This window comes from Theropithecus gelada, chromosome 15, assembly GCF_003255815.1.
Source record: "Theropithecus gelada isolate Dixy chromosome 15, Tgel_1.0, whole genome shotgun sequence".
Classification (NCBI taxonomy): domain Eukaryota; kingdom Metazoa; phylum Chordata; class Mammalia; order Primates; family Cercopithecidae; genus Theropithecus; species Theropithecus gelada.
The window spans coordinates 19573833-19601084 of record NC_037683.1 but is presented as its reverse complement, the minus strand read 5'-3'; the positions used below and the strand labels follow the sequence as shown (position 1 = coordinate 19601084).

The window sequence follows — 27252 nt, the reverse complement described above, 5'->3', positions numbered from 1 at the left end:
CATTTGAATATTATTTAGCCATTAAAAAGAATGAAATTTTGTCATTTGCAGCAACATGGATGGAACTGAAAGTCATTATGTTAAGTGAGATAAACCAGGCACAGAAAGACAAATATTGCATGTTCCCACTCATCTGTGAGAGTGAAAACCATGGGTCTCGTGGATGTAGAAAGTAGAATTGTGGCTGGGGAGGGTAAGGTGGAAGAGAGGATGAAGAGAAGTTGGTTGAAAGCTACAAAAATGCAGTCAGATAAAAGAAATAAGTTCTAGGCTGGGCTCGGTGGCTTATGCCTGTAATCCCAGCACTTTGGGAGGCTGAGGCAGGTGGATCACCTGAGGTCAGGAGTTCGAGACCAGTCTGGCCAACATGGTGAAACCCCATCTCTACTAAAAATACAAAAAAAAAAAAAAAAAATAGTCGGCCGTGGTGGCGGACATCTGTAGTCCCAGCTACTCGGGAGGCTGAGACAGGAGAATCGCTTGAACCCAGGAGGCAGAGGCTGCGGTAAGCCGAGATCGTGTCACTGCACTCAGTCTGGGCAACACAGAACGAGACTCCGTCTCAAAAAAAAAAAAAAAAGGAGTAAGTTCTAGAATTTGATAGTACAGTAAATTATAATCAACAATAATTTATTGTATATTTCAAAATAGCTAGAACAGAAGATTTGTAATGTCCCAAACACAAAAAAAGATAAATGTATGAGACAATGGAGATCCAAATTACCCTGATTCAATCATTACACATTCTATATGCATGTGTCAAAATATCATATGTACCCAAAAATATGTACAACTATTATTTATCAATTAAAGGAAAAGAGTAAGAAACAGGAAATCATTTGGTAAAGGTTAAGTAATCATGATATACATACTCTATGGAAAAGAAAAGTATGATAATTAATAGTAACTATAATAATAGTAGCTATAATTTATTATGAGCTACCATGTGTCAGGCACTAGGTTAAATATTACACATACATTTTTAAAAGCCCATTTAATCCACATACTAATTCTCTGCATAAGGCACTATAATTTCCAGTTTGCAAATGAGAAAATTGAGAATCAAAGATCATAAGTAACTTTCCAAAGTTAACCTAATAAGGAATTTTCAGAGCCAGGCTTCCAAAAAGGTATGTGACCCCTGAAAGCCTGTACTCTCACTCGCTAGAATAACCCCTTCCATTAGCTCATTGAACTCTCAAGAATTCTAGGGGAAGTTCCCTGGAGATGAAGTGATTACAGGTGAGAAAACTGAGGCTCAGCCAGATGTGGGTGCTCATGTCTGAATCCTAGCACTTTGGGAGGCCAGGGCAGGAGCATCACTCGAGGTCAGGAGTTCGAGACCAGCCTGGCCAACATGGCGAAACCCCATCTCTACTAAAGATACAAAAAATTAGGTGGGCGTGGTGGTGTGCACCTGTAATCTCAGCTACTCAGGAGGCTGAGGCAGGAGAATCACTTGAACCTGGGAGGTGGAAGTTGCAGTGAGCCGAGAAGGCGTCACTGCACTCCAGCCTGGGTAACAGAGTGAGACCCTGTCTCAAAACAAAACAAAAAGATGAAACAAAACAAAAAGCCAGAGGCTCAGGAGATTAAATGACCTGTTCAGAAAAAGTATAAAGAACATATTGCAACATGGAAAAATGTTTGCTTAATAATGTAAGGAGGAAAAAACGATTGTCTATAATTGTTTAAATGTGATGATCACAACTATGTAAAAATAGAAATATCTCTGGGTGTGCTGACTGCTCATCCAGAGTATTCTAGGGCAGTCCTCAGTTTACAGTGTCAGACTGTTGTCAGTCCTATATCTGGTGCTATGCTCTGATTTCAGGGAACTTGGGGAAATATAGCTACTTTACTTAAAGATAAAGACTATATTGAACGGGAGGCTGAGGCGGGCGGATTACTTGAGGCCAGGAGTTGAAGGCCAGCCTGGCCAACATGGCGAAACCCCGTCTCTACTAAAAATACAAACATTAGCTAGGCGTGGTGGCAGGTGCCTATAATCCCAGCTACTTGGGAAGCTGAGGCATGAGAATTGCTTGAACCCAGGAGGCAGAGCTTGCAGTGAGCCGAGATTGCACCACTGCACTCCAGCCTGGGCGACAGAGTGAGACTCCTTCTCAAAAAACAAACAAAAAAAAGACTGTATTGAAGATATTTAAGTAGTTACTGATTTTTTTTTTAATATGAAACTTGGAAAAACTAAGGGGTGATACCTGATACCAATCTAGAAGATTGCGGAAGCAGACATTTTGAGAAGGTATCTTAGCCTTCCTTACTAATTAATGTAAATTGATATCAACATCTTGCCTACTCATTAAAAGGCTATTCTAGTTATTGAATTTATGTGGTGATTGTTTTTTAAAGGTTAGCCTTGACCGATTCTATTATAAGTTTTTTTTTTTCCCAGCAGCATAAGTGAACAGAATCAAGAGCAGAGACTGATATTTATTTCTAATAGTAAAAATTAAAAATATCAATTGGTTGCTTCAGAAAGGTTAGTTGGAATTTCTTTATTTGATCATCTGTTCATCCTGCCTTCATGTTAGTTTATCTGTTTATTCATTTCATTCATCCATTCATTCATTCAACATTCACTAGTGTGAACCAAGTTCTGTGTTGGGCACTGGGACCATAAAAGTGAACAAGACTTGGTCCCTGCCCATGAGAGAGTCACTGATAGAGCTAGAAACATAAACAGGTAAGTATAACACAGTGTGATAAGCGTCATTGCAATTTCATTCAATTCAGTGTGTACTGAGGGTCTGATCTGTCCAGGGTGCTGTGCTGGGCATTTTCACAGGAAGCAGAGATTGAGATATCTGGCCCTGCCCTCAGGGAGCTCGAAGTCTAGTGTGGGAGACAGTAAACAACCCAGTAATGAAATCATTACAAATAACCATCAATTACAAGGGAATTAAGCAGAGTTCTGGGGTGGAGAATAACAAGACAGGGGAGCCTATTTCAGCAGAATGGTCTTGGAAGTACTATGATGGAGGTATGTGCAGGGAACTGTGGAACCACAGAGGGACTGCTAATGTAATACACCCTGGAGGAGACAGGGTAGGCTTTGCAAGGTGGGTCCTCTAAAACTGAGCCTGAATATAAAGGAGCGTTAAACAGAGGGAAAGTGTCAGGACAGGCAGTCCCAAGAAAGACAGCTGGGGTGCAAAGGCTTGAAGGTTTTGGGGTGATACAAAGCTTGACCTGCCAGGAACCAGCAGGATTCTGTGGCATAGGGACATGGGGTTCAGGTGGGAAGGGGATGAGATGAGGCTGGAGGGATAAAGCAAGGCCAGATCATGTGTGGCCGCCAATGCCAGGCTAAAGCAGCTCAGAGCTTGTCTGGATTAGTGATAAAACGTAGAGCTTACCAGCCCGTGGCTGTTGGCACTGGGGATTCCCAGAGACTTTCATGGGTCTCATAAAGCCAGACTGCGTCTGCTCTATTAATATTTTATGCCATGATCAAGTAGTGTACTTTAAAAGAGAGCTCACAGTTTATTGCTGAAGATTTAACCGCTTTTCTTTTTCAGCTCTAGGAAAAAACAGGCTTGAAAGTTTTTCTGGGGTACTTCACCTTAAACTGTTTAAAGCCTCCTCCCCCATCCCTACAGGGGGACATGGAGGGCATCTGGAAACAAGAAAGAGGGACAGGTATAAAACAAATTTGATACAAGATTTCCAGCCAGCTAAGACTTTGGAGAATGGCTGTGTGAGAAGCTAAGCATGGGACTGGGCTAAGCAGAGAGGAAGCTGGACAACTCCCTGAGACCCCGGGGGGCTCACCTAGGGACCTGGATCTGCAGGGTCATCTGGCTGAGGTCAAGATCAAAGCAGCAAGACTGCGCCAGGGAGAAAACAAAACTCTAGACTGCCTGCATGGTATGATGGGCTGAACCCCTTCTCTCTGGGACTGCCTCAGCCTCAGAATTTGGGGAGCATTCAGGAGGAGAGGAAATCTCCATCGGGGAAACGTGCTTCTTGCTCATTAGGTATTGGTTTCTCGAGTTGGAGGTTTTGGTTTGAGAAAAAGTGAAATGAAGTGATTGCATTTGCACTGTGCATTTTTGAAGACATTCTTACAAATTCCAGATGTAAAGTAAGACAACCTAGAGTGACTTGACCTAAGAGCTAACGTTTTGAAAGGCAATTGAATGAATCTTATGAGACAAGTGCTGTCTGGTTCTCCCTGGGACAGGGAACCTATGCTGGGGCTAGTGCAGCACAACCAGGGGCTAGAAAAGCTCCTGGTTTTATGAGCCAGGTATAATCTCTCTTGGAGGGAATTTGTTCTATTGTCCCAGTTTGCAGATGACACAATGGAGACTCAGAGAAGTGGATGACTTGCCCAGGGTCATTCGCGACATAGAGGAGACACAAGGTGGTACTTGGATGTTCTACTTCCCTGAGCAAAGCTATTAGAACTTCACAGTGAAGTCTGCTACTGCTGGTAACAGTGATGAGAGAGGAGAAAAAGCTGCAAAAAGAAACAGAGAAGCGCAAAAGAACAGGGAGAAGGGAAAGTAGGAAGGAGAAAGTGGAAGGGGAGGAGGAAAAAGGAGGGAGATCAACTTTGGACTAAAACTTTAATCCAATCGTCAGCTTTTTTGTTTGTTCGTTTTAAGTTTCTCTAAATTCCTAAGAAGGTAATGCATTGCTGGTCCGATTGTGTTTCAACTCCAAGAAACAGCACAACATTTGAAAAGCCCATTGTTCGGTGTTGTGATAATATAACTCTCTGTAAATGGTGCAGTCCACTGTACAAAGTACTGCCCCCTCCCACCCTACTGGTGACCTGCGGGGACAGCTGAATGCCTTCTGGTCCGCTGAGCCCAGAAGAGTGGGGCTGGGCTTTCAGAAACAGCTGGGCTGATTCATCTAGAACAAAAGCCAGCTCTTCCTGCTAAATCCCTGGCAGGCATGGGCTATTAGGGCTGTGGGCCCCTGTGCCCCTCCACAGGAAACGTCTTGATTTAGCTCCAACAGTGTCAGTCTCCTGTGTGAGCCTGTGACAGCTTCCTCCTGCCCACTGCCTTCAGCCCGGCATGCTCCCAGCCCCACATGAAAGCCAGTGGCTTTGGAGCAAAACCCTGGGTTCCAATCCCAGCTCTGTCATTTCCTAGTTGTGAAATGTAAATAAGAGATTTCACTTTGCTGTGCCTCAGTTTCTCGATCTATGAACTGGGAGTGAGAATAGTTCCCATCTGAGAAATTTGTTGTCAGCTCTGGAGGAGATAATGCAGGCACCCGTGAATATGTTTTCCTCCCATTTCATGTAAGTCTCATCCATCTTGCCGTCTGGCTTGGTCTTCCATAACTCAGTGGATGTACCCTGTGTCCCTGACACATTGGCTCAAGCTCATTCACCTTAAACACCTCCACGCCCGTACCTCGGGGGTTCCCATAATGACACCAGCCACTGTTGACAGAGCCCTTTATATGCCTCAGGCCTTGACATAGAGAATTCATTTAATTTCCCCATAATTCTTTGAGTGGATACTATTATCAGAGGAAGAAACCAAGACTCCGAGAGGTTGAGTAACTCAGGGTCCTGTCCTCCAAGGCCTCTGAGTACAAAAATAGCACCATCTCCAAGATTTTTTTGGTGTGGGTGTGTTTAAGGGATTTTATGAATTACTTTTTGTTTCTAAAGCGTAGCAGTTCACAATCTTTCTGAAAGTAGTTCCACATTTCTTGAACAGCTCCAAATACCTTCCATACAAAGAAACAATGAGTTGTAGTCAACCATTATATGAAGTGTACAGAGAGGGGCCTAACATCAGACCCTAACGTTGTCAAGATGAAATTAAATAATTCTTGATCCTGGGTAGGAAGCGTGGAAAAGACCTTACCTTTCCCTTGGCCTTCTTTTACTCTGACTGTAGAAAGAATCTGGGCTTTGGAGACAGACCTGGATTCAAATCCCAGCTCTAACACTCACCTAGCTGTGAAAGCTTAAGCAGATTACTTATCCTTTTTGAGCCTATTTATTTTATTTGTAACATTGGAGATAAGAATACCTAACTTAGAGGGTAATTGTCAGGCTTAATTGAAATAATAAAGTGACCAGCATAGAGTAAGCATGCAGAATGTGGTAGTTATAATTATGCTTTTAGTTGTTATTATGCATGCCACTCTCATAGGGCCAGCTCTGTTAAGCTGTAGAGGAAGAACCTCTGGGCAGTTTTGCTCTGTCCTGAAAAATCTAACCTGGGAGGCTGGCTAGCTGGGAAATCCTCTGCTGTGTAACAGTGAAGTCACTGATGCTTATGCTGTTTAGCATCTTACTGGCATTTATTGGACGTAATTACAGAATCAGAGCTGCTAGGAATCCAAGTCTTAGGGCTGAGCTGGCAGTGCTTGTATGGAACACATAGTTTTAAGTTCTCATTAAAATAGTGGGACAAACACATTCCTGCCTGGGGCATTCAGAACATGTCTAGATTAATGGCTCTTGAAATTCAAAGAGCAACCCTCTCTTGAGTCCTCCTGAAGTGTTCCCAGTCACTCTATCTGACCAAACTCATCTCTGGTCACTTTCCTCATTCACCAATTCATTCATCCAATAAAAACGTGCTAAATATCTGCTCTGTGCCAAGCACTATTTGACACTAGGATGATGTCGGAAAACCAAGCAAACACATTTTCTCCTTCCACTGAGCTGCCAGTCTAATGAGATATACACGTAAATAGACAATCTGAATGCAGTGAGTCGAATGGGGGAAGCCCATGGTTTTGAGCAGTGGTGTGCTGCTAAATGTTGAACAACAGGCTCTTGGGGGGAGGGAGAAGGAAGATCCTGATTTATAGCCTTTCCTGATCTCCATGGTGTAAATACTCCCACCGTGGGGACTGGGCTACCAGCATGATGTCACTGAATGTGGAGTTGAGAACAGATATGCAATTGCACACAATTATATAGTATTTCTACCATATAGATAAATGGCGAAAATAATCTTAAGAGCACAGATAATAGTGAAATACAATAAAATAATTATGAAGTACTAAGTTTTGAGAATTTATTACCTCTATTTATGTATTAGTCATTTTCACACTGGTATGAAGACATACCTGAGACTGGGTAATTTATAAAGGAAAGAGGTTTAATTGACTCACAGTCCTACATGGCTGGGAGGCCTCAGGAAACTTACAGTCATGGCGGAAAGGGAAGCAGGCAAGTCTTACGTGGTGGCAGGAGAGAGAGTGTGTGAAGGAGGAACTGTCAAACTCCTAAAAGAATCAGGTCTCGGCCGGGCAAGGTGGCTCACGCCTGTAATCCCAGCACTTTGGGAGGCCGAGACAGATGAATCACCTGAGCTCCGGAGTTCGAGATCAGCCTGACCAACACGGAGAAACTCCGTCTCTACTAAAAATACGAAATTAGCCAGGTGTGGTTGTGGGTGCCTGTAATCCCAGTTACTCAGGAGGCTGAGGCAGGAGAATATCTTGAACCCCAGAGGCGGAGGTTGCGGTGAACCGAGATTGTGCCATTGCACTCCAGCCTGGGAATAAGAGGTAAAATCCGTCTAAAAAAAAAAAAAAAAAAAAATTCAGGTCTCCCACCATCATGAGAACGGCACGGGGGAAACTGCCCCCATGATCCAATCACCTCCCTTCCACCAGGTCCCTTCCTTGACACATGGGAATTATGGGGATTTCAATTCAACATGAGATTTGGGTGGGGACACACCGCCAGACCGTATCAATTTAAAATTTACTTAATTATAAGTTTATGTAGATTGTTATCGAAGGCTGTGCTTAATACAGCCTTAATACAGCTGGCTGTAAGAATTCATGGAAATGTGGCCAGGTGTGATGGCTCACTCCTATAATCCCAGCACTTTCGAAGGCTGAGGTTGGGGGGTCTCTTGAGTCCAAAAGTTTAAGACCAGCCTGGTAACATAGAGAGACTTAAAATCTACAAATAATATAAAAATTAGCCAGACCTGGTGGGATGTGCCTGTGGTCCCAGCTACTTGGGAGGCTGAGGCAGGAGGACTGCTTGAGCCCAGAGGTCAAGGCTGCAGGAAGCCATGTTTGTGCCACTGACTCCAGCCTGGGTAACAGTGAAATTTCTCCTGTCTCAAAAAACCCCACAAAAGTTCATGGAAATTGAGCAATCAGTTTTTAAGAACATAATACTAAACACACTAAATCAGTTCTTAAGAACCTAACACTAGCACAACGCTAAAGGGGACCAAGGCTGGAGAAAATAAGACTCCTTTCCTTCTTCCATCTTTGTCTTTCTCTGACCTCCACACCTTTGTTTATTCTGTGCTCTTAGCAGAAGATGCTGTTCCCTTCCTCACTTCCACTCTTATTCTTTCCATCCTTTCAAGGCTGACTGAGTCCAAACTGTTGTCTCTGCTAGGCTTCCCCTCCCCTTTTCTCTGGGAAGTGCACCCCCTCCACCCACAGGTTGCAGTGGGAGCAGCCAGCCAGGTTTGTGCAGTGGGACCCTGCCACTCGGGCCAGAGTTAATTAGATAAAGGGTAGGCATCTGATCCAACTTAGAATGTGGACCACAAACAAGGATTCCAGCTTGCTGCTGGTAAAAGCCATTTTCTGGAAAGCAGAAATGCTTGTGTGATGCGAGCAGACAGGCAGAGATGAAAGATGGAGGACAGAGTACTTTCTGGGTTCCCTTTAGTACCCAGGTCCTGCCTGTGGTCTGGTCCTGAGGCCCAGCTGCACCCCTGCCCTAGTGTTCCATGGGATATTTCAGGATCTCCTGAGAATGCTCTCTCAAGTAATCCCTTGTACGAAATCCCCGTCTCATCCTCTGCTTCTAGGGACCTACTACAAGGCGTTCGATGCTCCACAAATACTTGTGCTGATAACTTCTTCTGAAGCCAGCTCCAGGACAGGTCTGTAATCAGAAGAGCACCTGAACCCTGAAGCCTCCCAGGCTGGCCAGCCCAGGCATCTCCTCTGTGAGTTTCTCCACAGCCTTCTAGTCATTCAACGAGTCTCACTGGCTTTCTCTGTGAATACGATGAAAGATGGCCACTTCAAAATGGCGGCCTTGGCCTTCAGAGATCATCAGTCCTCACAGGCCCAGTTAATTAACCATGATTGTCATGTCTCAACTTCCAGTTCCAAATTCTAATAGTCCAGCTTTGTCGTGCCATCCACTCCTCATGCTGTCAACTGTGTTGCAGGGGAAGGTTACGGTACAAACCTGGGTGCAAGTGAGGGCCATCTGTTGGTTGGGAAGAGGCGTTCTCAGACGAGGGAGCAGGCACCCCCAAATTGTCTAATGCTTGGCCTGTGTGTGGCCTTCATTTCTCCCCAGCCTCACTCTGGGAAGGAGATGGTCTTCTGGCAAAAGAAGATACCAAAGTTCTTCCATCAGAGGAGATCCTTATCAGCAAGACATTCACTCTGAGGTGAGGATCCAGGACAAACAGGCCTTACCGGTGCCTAGATCCAATGGGGGGAGAAGTACAAAGAGGTATCTGGAAAGGAATGAAGACAGGATACCAAGAAGACTTCTAGGCATCCATGAAAGGCAGACTTGGGCCAGGCGCGGTGGCTCTCGCCTGTAATCCTAGCACTTTGGGAGGCCGAGGCGGGCAGATCATGAGGTCAGGAGATCGAGACCATCCTGGCTAACACGGTGAAACCCTGTCTCTACTAAAAATACAAAAAAATTATCCGGGCGTGGTGGCGGGCGCCTGTAGTCCCAGCTACTCAGGAGGCTGAGGCAGGAGAATGGCGTGAACCCAGGAGGGGGAGCTTGCAGTGAGCCGAGATTGCGCCACTGCACTCCAGCCTGGGCGACAGAGCGAGACTCTGTCTCAAAAAAAAACCAAAAACCAAAAAACAAACAAACAAACAAAAATAAATAAAATAAAATAAAATAAAGGCAGACTTGATATATCCTGCCAGCTATAAAATACACATGTTGAGGCATAAAGCAAAGCACCAGGAGATTTCTAGAAGTGTTCCTAGAGGGCACTCCTGTGTAAGTATTGGTTATCACCATCACAATCATCATCAATCAATCATCATCATCATTATCTTCATTATCATTTTTAATGATTCCTGGTGATACCCTGTTCCCATGTTCCTCTCCAGCCACCAAATAGAGCAATTACAGGGTTATGGGTAGGCATCTGATCAAACTTAGAATGTGGAACCTTAGATCCAGCTTAGAATGTGAACCCTTCTGCTTTCTTGGCCTCAGTTTCCCCATCTCTGACGGGAGGAGTTGGACCAGATGTTCTCCAATGTTTCCTCCATTGTGATGTGGAATTCTCCAGTTCTATGGGGACACGGATTCAGAGTTCCACCTCCCTTTGTCTGAGAGCAGTTGCTGGGGCTGGAAATGATATGTTAGATAATTCCAGGGCATGTGTATGCCGGGGCTTGTAATCAAAAAGTCCAGAGTCAAATAAGCCTGTGTTTTTGCTTTTCTCCCCAGCAGCCTTGCACTGGGCCCCAGGCAGCCTCTGGAGACAGCAGAGTGTAGCAGAGATGGTGTGAGCCTCCCTGGGGGGTGGATACCTTGCTTCTATTCTCAGAGAAAGCGGAACTCGGCAGAATTTCCCAAGCCAAGAAAGGTGGTAGAGTGTGACATAAGACATTGAGCAAAGAAGGGAGGGCCAACGACTCAGGCATAGAACAGCAGACTGCGCAGTATCAGTAGTGTGACCTCCAGAGAGTACTTAACCCTTTCTGTGGGCTTGACCTGCTCATCTGAAAAATACACATGGCAATGCCTCCCTTGGGAGGTCAGGTAGGGAGGTGAGACTGAAAGTCGGTAATACGTGGGAAGCCCAGAGCATGGCATGAGGCATTCAAGAAATGGTTCTTGTATTTACTGGTGCTGAACAAAGAAAGAGTGGCAGGAGGAAGAGCCAGGGCAAGACTCCCTGGGTCCTGTGGCTTCCCTGGCTGCTATTCAATGGAAAAACCAGGGAGTGAGCGCTGTGCTCTTGGCTTCTGTGCTAAACAACAGCCTTTTCTGCTCTGATCCCCAGCACCTGGCAATTACAGACTGTAGTACATTTCATCTTGTGTTAAGATGGAGCTTTACCCTGGCTGAACATGAGGCTGCTGCCAGCACCCAGGCTGGGAATGGACATCTCTGTCATGTGGTGCAGTCTCCTGTTGAGTATGTGAATCCTTCCAAATTGGAGTCACGCGGCAACTCCAAGAGCCCTGGGAACCCACGTGTGCACCAGGACTGTTGGGAGGCCCTCCTATGCCTTGCCACATTATAAACGGCTATCGTCTCAAATACATATGAGATGCTGTTGAGATCAACAAAGTTTTACATTTGTTTAAAAGTGACCTTGAACTCATCTTTCTGCCCAATGTGGATTTCCTCAATCTCCTCAAACAATATCTGCTATGACACGAATAAGAACATCCGTTTATGCAGAAGCCACAGTGCCTTGTCATTGTGCTGAGGGTCTTTTTCTCACTGAGTCTTCTCAACCGCCCCATGAAGAGGCAATCCAGGATGCCCATTTGACAAACGAGGAAACGGAGACTTAGGTATGTGAGCTCGCTTGCCCAAAGTTACAGGACTAGTTGATGTCTGGGGTTCCAAACCAGGCCCTTCTGACTCCACGGCGCCTGCTTAATGGTCCACTTTAAGGACCAGGGATGCACTTGGCATTTTCGTTACTTCATTCGGAATGAGCTGGGAATCGCTCTTCCTCTTTATTCCCTTCCGTGGGAAGGAATCTCCCCTGCTTTGCGTGCAGCCTATGTCACTCTCCAAGGGCTTTGCCTCCTGAAGTCCGTCCTCTCCGGGGCTGAAATCGGCCTCCGCTGGTGCTAGTTGAGCATTGCTCGCCTGCCCGCCCCATCTGAGCTCTTTGGCCCCAGGCCAGCTCAGGAGCTGCCCTGGGTCTCCTCCCCGACGCTAGGCCTCTTCAGATCTCCCCTCCGTGCTCCGGGCCTCAGTTTCCTCCAGGGGAAAGCAGAGGGCTTGGTGCCTTCCTGCGAGGTGAAGCGAGGGGTCGCCCTGGATGAAGGCAAGCTTGGAGCCACCCGCCCTGCAGCCGACGGGAGGGCCTGGCGCTCCTCCCCCACCCGCCTGCTGGGCCGCCCCGCCCCGAGGGCGGCTCCCGCCCGCGCCCTGCCCACCCCGGCCGCGCGCACCGCAACGCCCCAGCCCCGCCGCCCGGAACCAGCTGAGCACAGCTGGACCCAGCAGCCGCCGTCTCCAGCGCCGCAGCAGCAGGTAGGGGAGGCGCGGAGCCCCGGCCCCGGACATCTGGGGGTCCCGGGCTGATTTGAGCCCTTCCTCTCCCTTCCTTCCCGGTCCTGTCTCGCCCGCGCCTGGAGCTCGGCCCTGCCGCGGGGGCATCGCTGGAAAAGGGCTTCCGCGCTCACTTTTCCCGTCTTCCAGGGGACCAAAGAGTGTGGATGGGAGCAGGGGGATGGGGAGACGCTGGAGCAGGAGAGGAGAGGGGCCAGGCCTCCACCCCGTGATTCCACTGTGCTGCTAGCACCTGAGCTAATAACCTCGACCCCGCCCCCGGGATGGGGGAACTCGCCCGGGGTCACTCCCGCGCTTGGGGTGTCTGAGCCGGGCATGCAGGGGGCCACCAGCTACGGTCAGGGCGGTGACTCCGCTGGGGAGTCCACTCAGAGGACCCTTGCCTCCTGGACGATACCTGTGCTTGCTTTCCTCTCCGACTTCTTCCTCTTTCTGAGGACTGTTAGAAAGTTCTTCCTTGTACTGTCTGAAATCTTCGGGCGCCTGCTACCTGTAGCTGCTGGCTCCTCCCCGGCCCTGCAGTGTTCCCTTCCCTGACTCACACGGAAGCTTCTTTCGGAGTTGAAGACAGTGATTGGAACCCCTTCTCCCTGATCCCCCATGTCTTCTGGGATCCAGCCCCCCAAAACCTAAATAACAGCAACTTCCCTCTGGTCCAGTGCAGGTTGGCTGGTCTGCGCAGTGCCCGGGGAGAAGAGCCAGTCCTCCGAAGACTGGGGGCTGGGGGTGTGGGCGAGCAGGTGACATTGGCTTTCTTCCTAGCTCCTTCTCTGCCCAGACATCTGCCGCTTTATCCTGTCCTCACACCCTCCTCAGAGCATGGAAGGGGCTTTTAAAACACCCAGAACTCATTCTAGGCTGTCCTGAGGGTAATTGGACTTTGTGGAAGGCGGGGCTTCTGGGGAGGTGCCTCTCGCTTTTGTTTGGCCTTTGGGGACTTTTCAAAGACTTAATCCTGTGTGTCCTGTTCTCCCAGGACCACATTTCTGACCAGGGCCCCAGGACCTCTCACCGCTCTGCCCTTTACAGCGACCATAGCTTGCTAGAATCTTACCCCATCCCCATTTCACAGTTAAGAAAAGTCAAGGACCCAGAGAGTTTATGATGGGCTAGTTGACACACAGTGAGGCAGGTTAGGGCTGGGACCCAATTCCAGTCTGCTCTTTGTGGATTCCTTGCTGGGAGGGACTTTAGCCTCCTTCTTGGGTGTTCCGTTCACTAAAGGGACAAGCATTCCCCACCCCCCCCCCCATACACACTTGGGGATGCTGGTTGGTGTTTCCTGGGGCTGTTAAGGGAGAGAGGCTTGGAAACAGAGGAGCAAGGATGGGGGTGGGAACGGTCGGCTTTCAACTCCTTTGAAACTCCATTTTTCTTTCTGGGGCCTTGCTATCTAGACATGCCAGGGAAATTGTAAACAGCCAGGGGAGCTTGGGTTGGCATTCGGTGAGTTACACAGCAGCAAAGAAGGTTTCTGTGTGAATCAGGGAAGGGAAGTTTACTCCAGAATTTTCCATAGTCCTTTTATTAGGGACTAACATGAGCCTGGAAACAGGCTGCTCCCAGGAGGGGTGGCTGCAGAGTTTGCCCTGCATGGCATTTCCTTCCACCCCTCCTCCCTCCTTTCAGCCCTTCTCTGGACCTGTGTTCTGTGCTTTGCCCTGCGAGGGGCCCAACAGCCTCGGAAGAGGACACAGCTCTCTGTCCTCAAGATGCTTGTCATCTATAGTGGTTGACACTTTCGTGCCATATTAAGAGTGACTTCAGCCTGCAGGCGGAGTGACTAATTTTGTCTGGGGGAGCCAGACCTCAGAATGAGTAATCATTTACCAGGAGAAACAGGAGTTGGAGGAAAAGACATTCTGAGAAGCAGGAACCACTTGTGCAAAGGCACTGAGGTTTTCTGAGCCATCCAAGTGGCTAGAGTGGAGGATGGGAGAAGGGCAGGGTGGTGGGAGTTGAGACTCTAAATGAAAATGGAACTAGATTATAAGCTAAAGGTTTGGACTTCATCCTGAAGGCAATGAAGAACTGAGAAAGGGTTTTGACAGAGCAGTGGTTTTTAAAAACTCATTATTCTGAATGGCCGATGTAGGGGATGCATTGGACCAGGCTGATCTGGAGGCAGGAAGGCCCTGAGGAGGTGGCTCCATGATTCAAGTGAAGTAGAATGCAGGTCTGAACTAGAGCAGTGGCCACTGGGATGGGTCAGAGCAGCAGATTCTGGAAGCCCAGCTGAAGGTCTCAGAACCTGCTATAAATTTCATCTAAAAGCAGACAACAGGCTATACCTACTGGAGAAGGATGCTAACGTATTCAGCATTGCAATTTTTTTTCTTTTTCATGAGTTTTAAAACAAACAAAAAATATTGTTGAAGATTCAAACATAAATCTTTATCCCTCCAAGCCCTCCTCTTTCCTCAGAGGTCGCCACTGTTAACAGTGGTGTGTGTGTGCTTCTGCCAAACACGTTGGTTGGATGCCTTCACTCTTAGCCATCCAGTGACAGTGGGCCACTTTCCCCTACTCCATGTGAATAGTTTGGGTCATTTGTGACGTGGGTCATAGAGATGATTTCTGCTTGGTCTATGGTACTTTGCTGAGACATTGATCTCTGGTTTTCTTTAAACTTTTACATCCTATGTCTGCGGTCTCTGAGTGTATATATTTGCTTATCAGAGACCTCAGGTGTGAGAGAAGTTAGAAGCACTGACTTGGAAATGGACCCCCAGTCTTGGTTCTTCGGGTGATCTTGGGCAAATCCTATCTCTCTGAGCCTCAGTTTCCTCATCTGTAGAATGGAGAGATGTTGGTTTGCATGATAATAATAAAAAACTATCTTTTAACTGGGCATTGTAACTCACACCTGTAATTCCAATACTTTGGAAGGCCGATTTGGGTGGATGGCTTAAGCCAGGAGTTTGAGACCAGCCTGGGCAACATGGTGAAACCTCATCTCTACTAAAATTACAAAAATTAGCCAGACGTGATGGGATGGGCCTGTAATCCTAGCTATTTGGGAGGCTGAGGTATGAGAATTGCTTAGACCCTGGAGGCAGAGGTTACAGTGAGCTGAAATCATGCCACTGCACTCCAGCCTGGGTGACAGAGCAAGACTGTCTCAAAACAAACAAAGAAAAGAGGGGGAAAAAAGCTATTTTTTAGATATACCAAGCACTGGAACATTTATTACTTTATTGATTCCTTGCAATTCCTCTGAGGTAGATACTAGTATCCTCTTTTACAGGTGAGGAAACTGAGTCTTAGGCTGAATAACATGCCCCGGGTTGTGTGGCTATTGGGTGATGGTGCAAGGATTCCAGAGGTCTGACGACAGAGCCATAGCTCTTAATGACGGCACTAAACATTCTCTTGAAAATTCTTTCTAGTCCTGGCTTTAGGAGAACTGGTAAGGGAGTTTGTTATGCTGTTATGAGGGGTGGGAGTCGGTATGCAGAGCTTGGAGAGCTCAGCCCTGCAGCAGAGAGGCCTGGAGGGGCCTCCCAGGGCTGTTTGTAAACTCATACTTTCCTGTGCCATCCACAGGACCCTCGAATGTAGGTCAGTCTCCCCTCAATTGCAGGGAATCAAGGCTCCAAGAGGACACAAGACTTGCCCAGCAAGGTCATGTGGTGAGGTGAGAGCCCAGCCAGGACTGGTCCCCGCTTTTCATCAGTCGAGCCCATGTTCTGGAAATGTATCTGGCAAAGCAAGGAAACATGGGCACCCTCCTGCTCCTTGGTTATTCCCTGAGAAAATGCCAGCAGAAGCAGAGAAAAGCACGTCCCAGGGGTTATGCATTTTTGGGAGGAAGGGAAAAAAAGAGACCAGTGTTTAGGCAGCCGGGGGATGTTAAGTAAAAATATCTCCTCGCTTTCAACTGAGTGAGCATGTGTCATATTTCAGCCTGATGTGGTTTGTGAAGCTGGAGACCACAGGCAGGCTCAGTTCCTGCTGCTGGCCAGCTTCCCCTCCCCTGTCTCCCTCCCCTGCCATATGCCTGCTCTCCTCTGCCCTGCCTGGGACCACATCAGCAATTTAAGAATAGGGCAGAGAAAAGGAGTGGGTGTTGTGGGCAGGGGTGGGCAGCTGAAGGCCTGGACTTGGGTCCTGGCTTTGCCAGTGACAAAGTGCTGGGTGACTTGGGCTAATGCATGCCTTTCTCTGGGCCCCAGTGTCCATTCTGCACTGTGGGGTGAGCAGCATAATGTCAGCCTTCCCAGCTCCGATGGCCTCTGAGTTGGAGGGCTTTGTGCTTCCCACATGAACTTGGGTCCAGCATGTCTGAGACACAAAGTGAGCCTGCAGTGGTGCAGCTGGTGATTCAGCTACTGTTCTTGAATTTAATGTTTTCAGGCTGAATTGATTGCCCCGTTTTGCAGATAAGAAAGTCGAGGTCTAGGATTCTGTTTATGTATCCCATTCCCTGCTCTACAAGCAACAATAATAATGGCCACCATATGTAACACACTTACTATGTATGTTCACCTTTTGCTTTCACTGTCTTTTTAAATCTTTTAACAGATCTACGAGGGAGAGATATTGACTCCATTTTACAGATGAGGAAACTGAGGCTCAGAACAGTAAAAGGACTTACATTCTCTTCTTTGAGTCTCACAGTAGTCCTGGTGTTGTCATTATGTGACCCATTTTACCAGTGAGGAAACTCAGGCCTGGAGACGAGAGCACCCTTGGCCAGGGGTCCCCAGGGGCCACACATGGCCTGTCAGGTTCCTTCCCAGGCCCTCCTGCTCCTCCCTCGTCCCTTGCTTGCTCTGCCTCACAGGGTGCCTCTTCACCTCTTGTATGCAGTGCTTGGGTTAAGGGATGAGAACAGTTTTCTTCCTGGGCTATAAAGTACCCCTGAAATTGGCTCTTCCCAAGAGTGATCCAGAAAGGCTTTAAGCCGTGGAGCCTCGCAGGGAACTCCAGTGAAGGGTCACACCAGTGGGAATGGATTCGTTTTATTCTGCTGAGCTGGCTAAGCAAACAGTCCTGTTACTTTCCAACCTCAATAAGAATATCATCGGGGCCAGACTTATTTGCCAAGCAAAGTATATATATTTGACATATGTGAGCCTTCAGGGTGGGGCTTGGCCCTTAATTTTCCTATTACAGAGGCTGTGGCTGGGCTGGGTTTTGGTGGATACTAAGTAAATACTAGTTAACTTTGTGGGTGTGCGTTGATGGTGTGGGTGGCATATGTACTTTTTTCTCCCTACCTCCAAGGACCTTCACCGCCCCCCCCCTTATTATTTCTATTACACTTGTGATAGAAAATTTAGAAAATAAAAAAGTATATATAAAAAAAGAAGTGTTCATAACTAACCAGAGAAAACCACTGCCAACATCTGGGTGTCCTTCCTTCCTGATATTTTCAGTGCATTTTCTTTTTTACCCCCACACAGTTGTGGTTATCATGTATTTATAATTTTCTGTTCTGACTTTGTTTTTTCTCAACATTATATCATAAATATTTTTCTCATGTTATTAAGGATTCTTTTTAAATTTAATTTTTAAAAGTTTTAAAAGCATAGTATACCTAGGTAGATAAATATTTATTCTAATTTAAATCTTTTATTCCAATAGTGCAGGGGATTAAAAAATGAAATAATGCTTTTTATTTATTAACAAAAGGCTCAGAGAGACAGAATTTGCCCAAGATCACCCCGAAGAACCAAGACTGGGGCTCCCCAGGGCTGTAGTTTGCTTCCATAGACACAGAGAAAATAATGTTTATAATCTCAAGTATGAAAACTTCTGGCGAAAAGGTTTATCAAATGCTAGCTGTATTTCTGCCCCTTCCACGGCTTTCTACTGAATCTCTCTCTCCTGGAGGACCCTACTTTGCTTCACAATTAAGCAGCAAAGTATTTCAAGGGCTGTTCAGATTCTAGAAACTCATAGCTGCGGATGAAATAGACAGATAAGTCAGATATCAAAGATAAGACATTAAAAGATCTGGACTGTAGGCTGGACCGTGTTACAGTCACTGGCTCTTTAGCCCTGAAACAAGGGACTTGCCTCCTACTTTTTTTTGTTATAGTGGAAATAAATGCCCACCTGAGTTTTCGTCACTTACTATTATTCTATCTTTGGTGTGCATATACCATGTTCCCTTAACGATCCTCAATTATGAAACATTTAGGCAGTTTATAAACAATACTGCAGTGAACAACCTAGTGCATAATTTTTGTGTGTGTTCTTCTTTTGTTATTTCCTAGAAGAGAGCCCTAGAAATGGAGTTCCTGAGTCAAAATGACACATTTTATAGCTTTTTCTTGTTAAAAAAAATTCAGTGATACTTGTTAAAACACAGTAAGGAAGTCTTTATTCAGGACCATCGCCTTGGGTATAGGGACCACTGCAACAGGGTCCTACAGTGAGGGAGAGAGTTTGGACTCAACTCCTAATACAGCAGGGGCGCGTGGGAATTGCTGGCTGCGGAGCAGGGTAGGGGTCAGCAGATGGAAAATTACTAAGAGGAAGCTCAGGAATAAGGGGTATTCTTGCTAAACCGACCTAACAAAAGTATTGATGAAGACAAACCAGGGTGATTCAAACATCACTGGGAGCATGGTGGAGGATGAGGAGCCCGATCAGATATCAAGGAAGAGGGGTTCTGGCTAAACAGACTTAGCAGGGTTCTTTTGCTAAAACTGGATTTTACAAGGAAGTGCACAGGTGGGCCGAGGAGAAGGTTCAGAAGCCTGGCTAAAGTTTGGCCAAGTGAAGAATCTGTGTCATGCTAAATTTCTACTCATAAGGGTTACAGTAGTCCTTATTCCTACCAGCCAACCGTGAGAGTGGCAGCATTCTTTAGGAGCATCTGAAGCTGGTTATAAAAAGCTCAGCTGTCTTGTTATAGAGTACAGCGACCATTTTCCTGAAACGTTACATTTCATTCATTCATTTGGCAAATACACTTGAACAATTCAGCAGCAGTAAAGCCTAACAAGTTAGGTTGCCAGGCCGAAGAAGCGGAGAGAACTTGGTTCTCCTTCTGGTTTATGTTTTGCACTTGCCATAAGACCTTGAGGACATCACCTCACTGAGTTTCATTTTTCTCAACTATACAGTTAGGGCTTCAATACTCACTTCACAGAATTCTACAAAGTATCTAACACGATGCTTGGCCAGTGCAATCATATGGATGCTGGGAATTTGTATTATCTCATCTGACTCCAAAGAGCCCTGGGAAGGAAGCAGGTAGGGACAGATCCTTCCCATTTCATGGACTCAGAAAAGAAACGGCCGTATTTCTTGGCGTCCTAAGCTTCAGTTCAAGAAGTGGTCGTCCAGCGGAACTGTGTTGTTTAGAACGGAGGTAAAATGGGCTTTTGTGGGCTGGCCTGTACCCATCCCCCTTCCACCTCCCCTCCCACCACAGTACCTGTTTCTTTTGGAAGGCAAGTTCCCAGTTCCAGTGGCAGCCAGAATTCTTTCTATGCTCTTTTAGAAGGTGAGAGATGCCTGCCTAGCCTGTTCAGTGGTCTTTAAAAAAAGACCATAAAATTCATAGTTGCTTAAACATAGTTTTCATAGATTTACATTGCATTTTAAATGCACTAAGGCTTCATCTTTGAGCTTTTCAGAAATGTGGGATTTCAGGCTCCACCTTTAGGGTTGCCTTATTTAGCAAATAACAAACAGCGTGCCAATTAAGCATGAGTACAGCGAGGAGGGTTTGGGGCATAATTATACCAAGACATCTTAATGTCTTTCTGACATTTAGATTTAACTGGGCATCTCGTGTTTTATCTGGCAACCCTATCCACCTTGGGCCTACCGAATCCAAATCCAGATTTTCACAAGATCCCCATGGAATTCGTGTGCAGATTCAAGTGTGAGAGGCATTGCACTGGGAGCCTCGCCATCAAAGCCCAGAATGAATCCTTTTTGTAACGAATCTGTCGGTAAAATAGAATGTGCAATTTATAAAGAGCCTGATTATTCCCAGATCAACCATTTGCACGCATCTGTGTGTTCACATGTTAGGTTTTCTGAATACAGGGTACCCTTGCACTGTTGTCAGCTGAAGGGAAAAATTCTTTGCTTTGGTAAGAAGCCCTAGGCCCTCTTGAGGACGTATTTTCCTCATCTGTAAAATGGGCTACATCCTTAGCATGCATGCCAGCCTGTGGTGACCAGCTGAGGTGGCCCCAAGGGGATGCATGACTAGGGCCCACACCAGGTCCCTCCTCAGCCTCCTCACAAAGGACTGAAGGACTTGGCTCTGAGGTCCCATCCCCCAGAGACTTTGGTGTGACTGTGGTGACCCTTGGCATAGGGCACCCCTCCTGACTGCCTCCTCATCTCAAAACGTTCCAGAACATGACTTTTATGGCAGGGCCTTACGAATCGCCTGGCTCTACCCGCTCACTTCATGGCTACAGATACTTGTGCCCTGAGAGAGCAAGTGAATTTCTCAAAGCCAACAGCAAGCCCTCTCATTGCTGCTCTACCAAACCGAAATGATTTCAGTTCTCATGAAACCTAAGGCCTGACTAAGGAAGATTAAGAAACCTGGTGGTGGTCATGCCCACTTAGTTTGTCTTGGCTGCGTGGTCTTGGGTAAGTCATTTCTCTCTCTAACCTATTCCCCGCCGCACTCCATAATATGGGGAATAGCACCTTCTCCTGTTCCCCTAGGTCTACTTTCTGCCTGGCTAAGGTTTTACTTTAAGATCCGGTGGTAGATCTTGGTCTGTCAATTGGTCTTAGAGTGGAGTGCTTTATGAAGTCACTGGTACGTGCGTTAGGTCAGGGACTTAATACCATGACATCATGAAAGAGGTCTGTAGACCCTTTCTCTCCTCGTTGCTAACAAAGATTTTGTGGACTGTGTTTCAGATGGACAGAAAATATGTTCTAGAGCATTCTAAGATCACCTGGGGCTTTTGTTAAAATGCAGATTCTGGTTCCACAAGTCTGGGTGGGGCCTGAGGCTCTGCATTTCTGGTGATGCTGATGTCGCTGGTCCAGGGATCACATTTTCAGTTGTAAGATTTGAAATCAATCTATTATTCATGTAGAATCAATACTTATGAGAAAAGGGGCTTAAGAGGCAAGTCCCTTGTTTCAGGGCTAAAGAGCCAGTCACAGTAACAGAGTTGAATCTGGAGCCCAGATCTTGTAATGTCTTGTCTTCGATATCTGGCTTATCTATTTTATCTGCAGCTATGAGTTTCTAGAATCTGAACAGCCCCTGAAATACTTTGCTGCTTAATTATGGAGCAAAGTAGGGTCCTTCTTTAGGAGAGAGAGTGACTCAGTGGAAAGCCATTGGAAGGGGAGAAATACAGCTAGCATTTGATCAACCTTTTCACCAGAAGTTTTTGTATTTGTGATTATAAACATTATTCTCTTTGTATTTATGGATGCAAACTACAGCCCTGGGGAGGCCCCAGTCTGTTTTTGTATGCCTCTAAGCTAAGAATGGTTTTATAGTTTTAAAGTGCTGTTAAAAAACAACAATAACGAACAAACAAGGAAAAATATGCAACAGAGAGGGTGTGTAGCCTATGAAGCCTAAAATATTTACGGTCTGGCCTTTTACAGAAAAACTTTGCTGGCCCATGAGCTAGAGTACCCGAATATTTGCATGTTTTTTGTTTGTTTGTTTGTTTTTCTAGTGAGCAAGAGGCCTAGCCTTACAGCTTTGAAATATAGTGAGGTTAAGACGTAGGGGAGGCAGCCTGCATTGGTGGGAACTGCCCAGACATCTTAGCTGTGTGACCCTGAGCACATTACTTCACCTCTCTGAGCTTGTGTCCTAGCTTTGCAAAATGAGGACAAAGATTGCTGCCTGGTAGAGTTATTGCGACAATGAGACATGATGCCTACAGAGTTTAACACTTGGAAGATGCACAGAAAATGATAACTATGGTTATTAAGGGTGGCCATTCGAACCCTTATGGCATTAATGGACAGATATCATGTTACTCCCATCAGGTCTGAAGGCCCTTCCAATGAACTGGGAGCAGTCCTTTAGGAGAGAAAAATGCTCTGCTCCAGCCTCCCCCGATCCCACCTCCAGAGCGGAAAGCTCCTTTTTAGCCACGTAGACAGACAGGGTTCCGTGGTGGCTTGCACACTTTCACCAGGTGAGCTCTCTCCCCAAAGGCTGGCCTTTCCACAGCTGAGACTATTGGAAGGCATCTTCTGTTCCTATGCCCCTTTAAGATATGATTCAGCAAACAGGCACGTAGTGAGAGCCCCGGGCTGGGATTGTGAGTGCTGGAACGCAACCCTTCTCTTTATGGCTCCATCTGGAGTGTGTGGGCGGTGGACTAGAGTCAGTGGTTTTGCCGACTTTGTTTTTAAACTGCTGCAGCCTTAAGGTCCAAAATGGAAAACAGACCAACTTGGAGTTAGCTGAGGCTAATTCTAAACCCTGCTGAGTCTGAGAGCTTGGAGGCTCCTGGGGTGTGTCTGAATCTTAGGAAGGGTGTAATGCTTTTCTTGCCCGTAGATGGCAGCATCTGCACTCTTAGCCGGCTCTACGAATGTGTGTGTGCATGTGCACGTATGTTACACACGTGTGCACGCATGGGAGTCATAGTTTCTTACTTTGGTAAATCTTGAGCTGCGGTGGTCCCAGCCCTAGGCCAGGCTCTGGGATACATGGGAGCAACTGGGGAGGCTGACTTGCAAATAGACTGTAGAGTGGGACTGGGAAGACTAGTGGGTGTGGAGGTCTGTGCGGAAACTACATGGAGGACTCAGGAACAGAGTGCCGTTGTATCTGGCTGGAGCCTGGTGGGGTATAGTGGAAGACAGGAAGCCATGAGGGCTGAGGCTGAAGGAGTTGAAGGGGACAGGTCATGAAGAATGTGGAGAGGTTTGTTAAGGATCTTGGACTTTATCTGGGGCCACAGTGGAGCCATGGTAGAGTCTGGGCAGAGGAGTGGCATGGTCTGGGCTTGCTCTGAGGAGGATGCATTGTAGGAGGGAGAGGATGCAGGAGGATCAGTTAGGAAGGTTCTGCAGTCATGCAGGCGAGAGGTGATGGGGTTATGGACCAAGACGTTGGCGTTGAGGTGGAGAGAAGGGGGTGACACTCTGGAGGCAGTCAGGGGTTGAACTAGCAAGACATGTTGATACATTGGAGGGGAGAGTGACAGAGCAAAGGGGTCAGGTGGTGTGTTGAGGTGTTGAGGAGGGTGAGAGCCTGGTGTCTGGACTGGTCCACTGGGTGGATGGTGGATGGTGGATGGTAGTGCTGTTTGCTGAGATGAGGTGCAGTTGGGAAGGAGCAGGTTGCACTTGGGAACAAATGCAGCACTGCAATATGCATCTGAGGATGAGAGTGCAATTTGGGGTGTGTAGAAAGAAGTGGAGCTGGATTCGAAAGGCTCATCCTCACACAGAGTTGACATAGTGCGGGAGGTCATTAGTTATTTGCCGGAAGAAACAAAACCCAACTCTGCTTTGGCCCGTCCCTTGGAACCAGGAAGTTTCTGCCATAGTCTTTGAGAAAGGCCCACAGAAGTGGGCACCAGGTCCTGCAGCCCAGATAAGTGTCTGCCTCTGATGTCTCTGGTTTTGGGTACCGTGACTCCACTTCCGTGGCTGTATCCCGTGTCAGTCACAATGCACAAGTCATCAAGACTGTCTGGATCATTTACTGTCGGCCTGAGAACAGGGCTTGTTTGTGTCTTAATCCCAGGAGCCTGCATAGCCCTGCCACCTTTGGGATCTTGGACCTTCCCCTCGGCTTGGGGAAGCTGGTTTAGGCAGAGAAATTTTCCAGTGTGGGCAGGAGCCAGTTTGCTCAGCTTTCCTCTGAATGTAGCTGACTGGAATTCTTAGTGGCGAGGAAGGGTGAAGATCCAAGTTGTCCCTGAGAGGCGGGGGGACTGAGCTGCATACTCCACGATGAGCTGATGTGGGGTGTGGTCCTTCATCCACTCATCTAGCATATGTCCACTGGCCCTGCCATTTGCTGGGCACATGCCATGCTGAAACTTCAGAGGTGAAGCAGACAGAATCCTTGCCTCTGAGGAGCTGACAGCCTAGAGGGAGAGAAAGTCCTGTCACCAGACATTGATAATGTAGTCTTGCTCAGCAGTAGTGCATTAGAACAATAATAGAGTGATGCTGAGGCACAGAGCTGCGAATATGACAAATCAACAGGGTGGGTCCCCAAACCGCACATGTGCAGGATGAGAAAGATACAATTTGCAGGCAAAAGACTTAGAAATTTAGTTATTAATAATCAGGGTAATAATTAGAGCAAACATATGCCTTGTGCAAAACCCTGAACATGTTTGATCTCATTGTAGGTTCTAATATTATCCCTCTTGAACAGAGAAGGCGACTGAGACTCGGAGAAGTGATGTAGCTTGCTCAACTTACACAGTTAAGTCAGGGCCCAGTTTATATAACTCCAGAGTCCTAAAGTACAACTCTGAGGTTGACTGTAAATTGAATTCAGCCATGCAATAGGACTACCTTAAATGTGAATGGGATTTTAGGCTCAATTAATAGAAGCATGATATCTCTAATGGAGGAGGTGAGAGTCCTGCTCGCCCTGCCCTGGGTAGAGCTTGTCTGATTGTCTAATTCTGGGTCTTGTCCTGTCAGTAGGGACAGAGTTCATCTGGAGCAGATCAGGGAACAGGGTGGGTGAACCGGAAACCCTGGTCTCAGGAAGAGCTGGAGGAAAGGGGGTGCACACTTTGTAGAAGACTTGAGGGACCCAGGATCACTATCTTCAAATCTCCAAAGAGCCATCAGGAAAGAGGGGGACAGACCTGTTCTGGCTGACCCAGAAGGAGGCAGAGCTAGTACCAGCAGGTACAAGGCAGAAGAGAGAGATTTTAGTGTGTCCTTAGGAAAATTCTTTTACCCAGCCAAACCCTCCAGCAGCAGGTCTTGCAGCCTTGGCAGGTAGTGAGTGCCCTGTTGCCGGATGTGTGCAAGTACTGATTGTGTGACCCCTGGTGGAGGGGAGGAAAGGAGTTGAAACATCAAATGGGGATTTGACCAGCTAACCTTGAACTCCCCCTGAGGCTGACATTCTTGTGCCCTTTTTTTACAGGTGGTACTCATAGCTCTTTGTCCAGTGCTTCGGCCTTGGTCCGGGTGCCTTCCCACAGAGCAGCGCTCTTCACCCTGCACAGCCCTGTTAGGTAGGTAGAGCAATGCAGACACCTGTCCTCCTGTTAAACCCCGCCCTGGCTGCCCAGGGAAGTCTGGAGGGGACTTCAGTGGTGGAAGCAGCCACTGTAGCCGCAGTGGATTCAGTGGGAGTCCCTGAGGTCTTCCCAATAAGGCTCAGGGTGCGTCTCTGCTCCCTTCCTGCCCTTGAGAGGGAGGTCAGGCGAGAGTGATCTTGTGGGGAGGAGGCAGGGACTGGGCTCAGTGCCCGGATGCCTGGCTTCCACCCTGGCTGTGCTGCCTGCTTGCTGTGTGACTTTAGGAGAGTGGCTTTCCCTCTCAAGGCCTTGGTGGCTCTTCTGTAGAAGAATAGAGTCCCCATAAAGAGGAGGTGCAGGAATTCTTCCCAGAGGCTTTGGAGAAGTGAGAAAAATGGGGGTCCATTTGCCAAGTCTCCAGACTTGTTGACCAGAGGAGGAGCACCCGAGGCGTGTGAGTCATGGGGAAGGCGGATGAGTCATGCCCACTGGGGCCAGCTGGCAGGGTGGGGCCCACCTGACTATCAGATTCACAGGTGACCTGCTGAAGTAGGCGGGGAGGTGGGGGGAGGAGTGCAGAGTCCTGGGCTGGAAGCCAGGAGACTGGCTCACCTCCCAGCTGCAGCCTCGGTTTTTCCATCTGTAAGACGGGTGCCTTGGTCTCCCCCACCCACCTAACAAAGCTGCTCTGTGGACCCAGTGAGCTCGTAGATGCCAAAGGGCTTTGTGACCAGTGAGACAGGAAGGATCGCTACTAGGGGGAATCGCCCAGCTTCCAACACCCAAACAAAAGTGAATTTCTAATTAGCAATTGTGCAAGAACCCAGGAAAACACCTCTCCAGCCCACACCATCCCTTTTCTGCCAAAAGGAGAAGGAGATGAATGCACACAGGACTTACACGTCTGCTGTGGCCCAGCTGGCTTCCAGATGGTGACACGAGCCGCCCACAGCCGGAGCGGTTCCTCATTCCCAAAGCTCAGGTGAAAGGGCTTTTTGATGGTCCCCAGGATGTTGTACCCCAAAAGCCAGGGATTCCCGAAAGGCCTGCTGGGCCCAGAAAGGTGACTCGCCCCATCAGCTGCTACCCAAAGGTTTTGGTGACAAAGAGGTGGCCCTAGTGCTGCCCTAATAGGAGGAATTGAGGGCCGAGTCTTGGCTCTGATGCGCCTGCCTTTGAGACTGAGCCCTGACAACTCCAAAAGCCAAGTTACCTCAAAGTGATCTGTCAACAAAAAGAATGTTATGCCCTGTTGATGCTTTTGGTAACTGTGACACAGGGGCCCTGTCTTCCATAGACCCTGCAGGGCCAGGCTGGCATAGGCCCAGCTGAGCACCCATCACCTGAGAGCTTTGCTTATTCACTCCCCTTTACTCCTCTGCCCCCTGCAATGTACCAGCCCTGTGCCTACCTCCACGGAACCTTGGTTCAATCACGGAGGCCCCAGTGACCTCCTCAATGTCCAATCTAGTGCTTTCCTCAGGATTCCATGTACCAGTCTCTGGTGCAGTTCTAGAAACTCCCTCCTTTTGCTTCTGGGAGGCTGCACTGTCTGGTTTATTTCCTCCTGTCTTTTTAGTTAGGGCCCTGTTTATCCTCCTGACTTTTTTAGTTAGGGCCCTGGTTTTTTTTTCAGTTACAGCCCCTCCTCTCTTTTTAGTTAGGGCCCTGTTTTTCCTCCTGTCTTTTTAGTTAGGGCCCTGTTTATCCTCCTGACTTTTTTAGTTAGGGCCCTGGTTTTTTTTCAGTTACAGCCCCTCCTCTCTTTTTAGTTAGGGCCCTGTTTTTCCTCCTGTCTTTTTAGTTAGGGCCCTGTTTATCCTCCTGACTTTTTTAGTTAGGGCCCTGGTTTTTTTTCAGTTA

At 47.4% G+C, this 27252-nt stretch overlaps 2 protein-coding genes across 25 annotated transcripts in view; one reads left to right on the top strand and one right to left on the bottom strand.

The window, feature by feature from the left end:
- Positions 1-11865: 11865 nt before the first annotated feature.
- Positions 11866-27252, top strand: part of GSN (gelsolin) — a 66429-nt gene continuing 51042 nt past the window's right edge. For 7 of the 24 annotated variants that reach the window (XM_025358736.1, XM_025358734.1, XM_025358722.1 and 4 more), the window contains exons 1-2: positions 12091-12208; positions 25293-25383. Coding sequence is in view for 2 of the 24 variants with exons in the window: in XM_025358710.1 (XP_025214495.1) it covers positions 26273-26371 (99 nt within the window). In the remaining 22 variants the exon portion in view is untranslated. Of the gene's footprint in view, positions 12209-15830; positions 15885-24835; positions 25049-25292; positions 25384-25695; positions 25775-26259; positions 26372-27252 lie in introns of all 24 variants that reach the window. The other 17 variants (XM_025358710.1, XM_025358719.1, XM_025358714.1 and 14 more) reach the window with 10 other exon arrangements.
- Positions 25255-25872, bottom strand: LOC112607632 (putative uncharacterized protein GSN-AS1). The gene is given in 2 exon segments (XM_025358748.1): positions 25255-25859; positions 25861-25872. Coding segments are annotated over 2 exon segments (492 nt in total). The 3' UTR covers positions 25255-25379.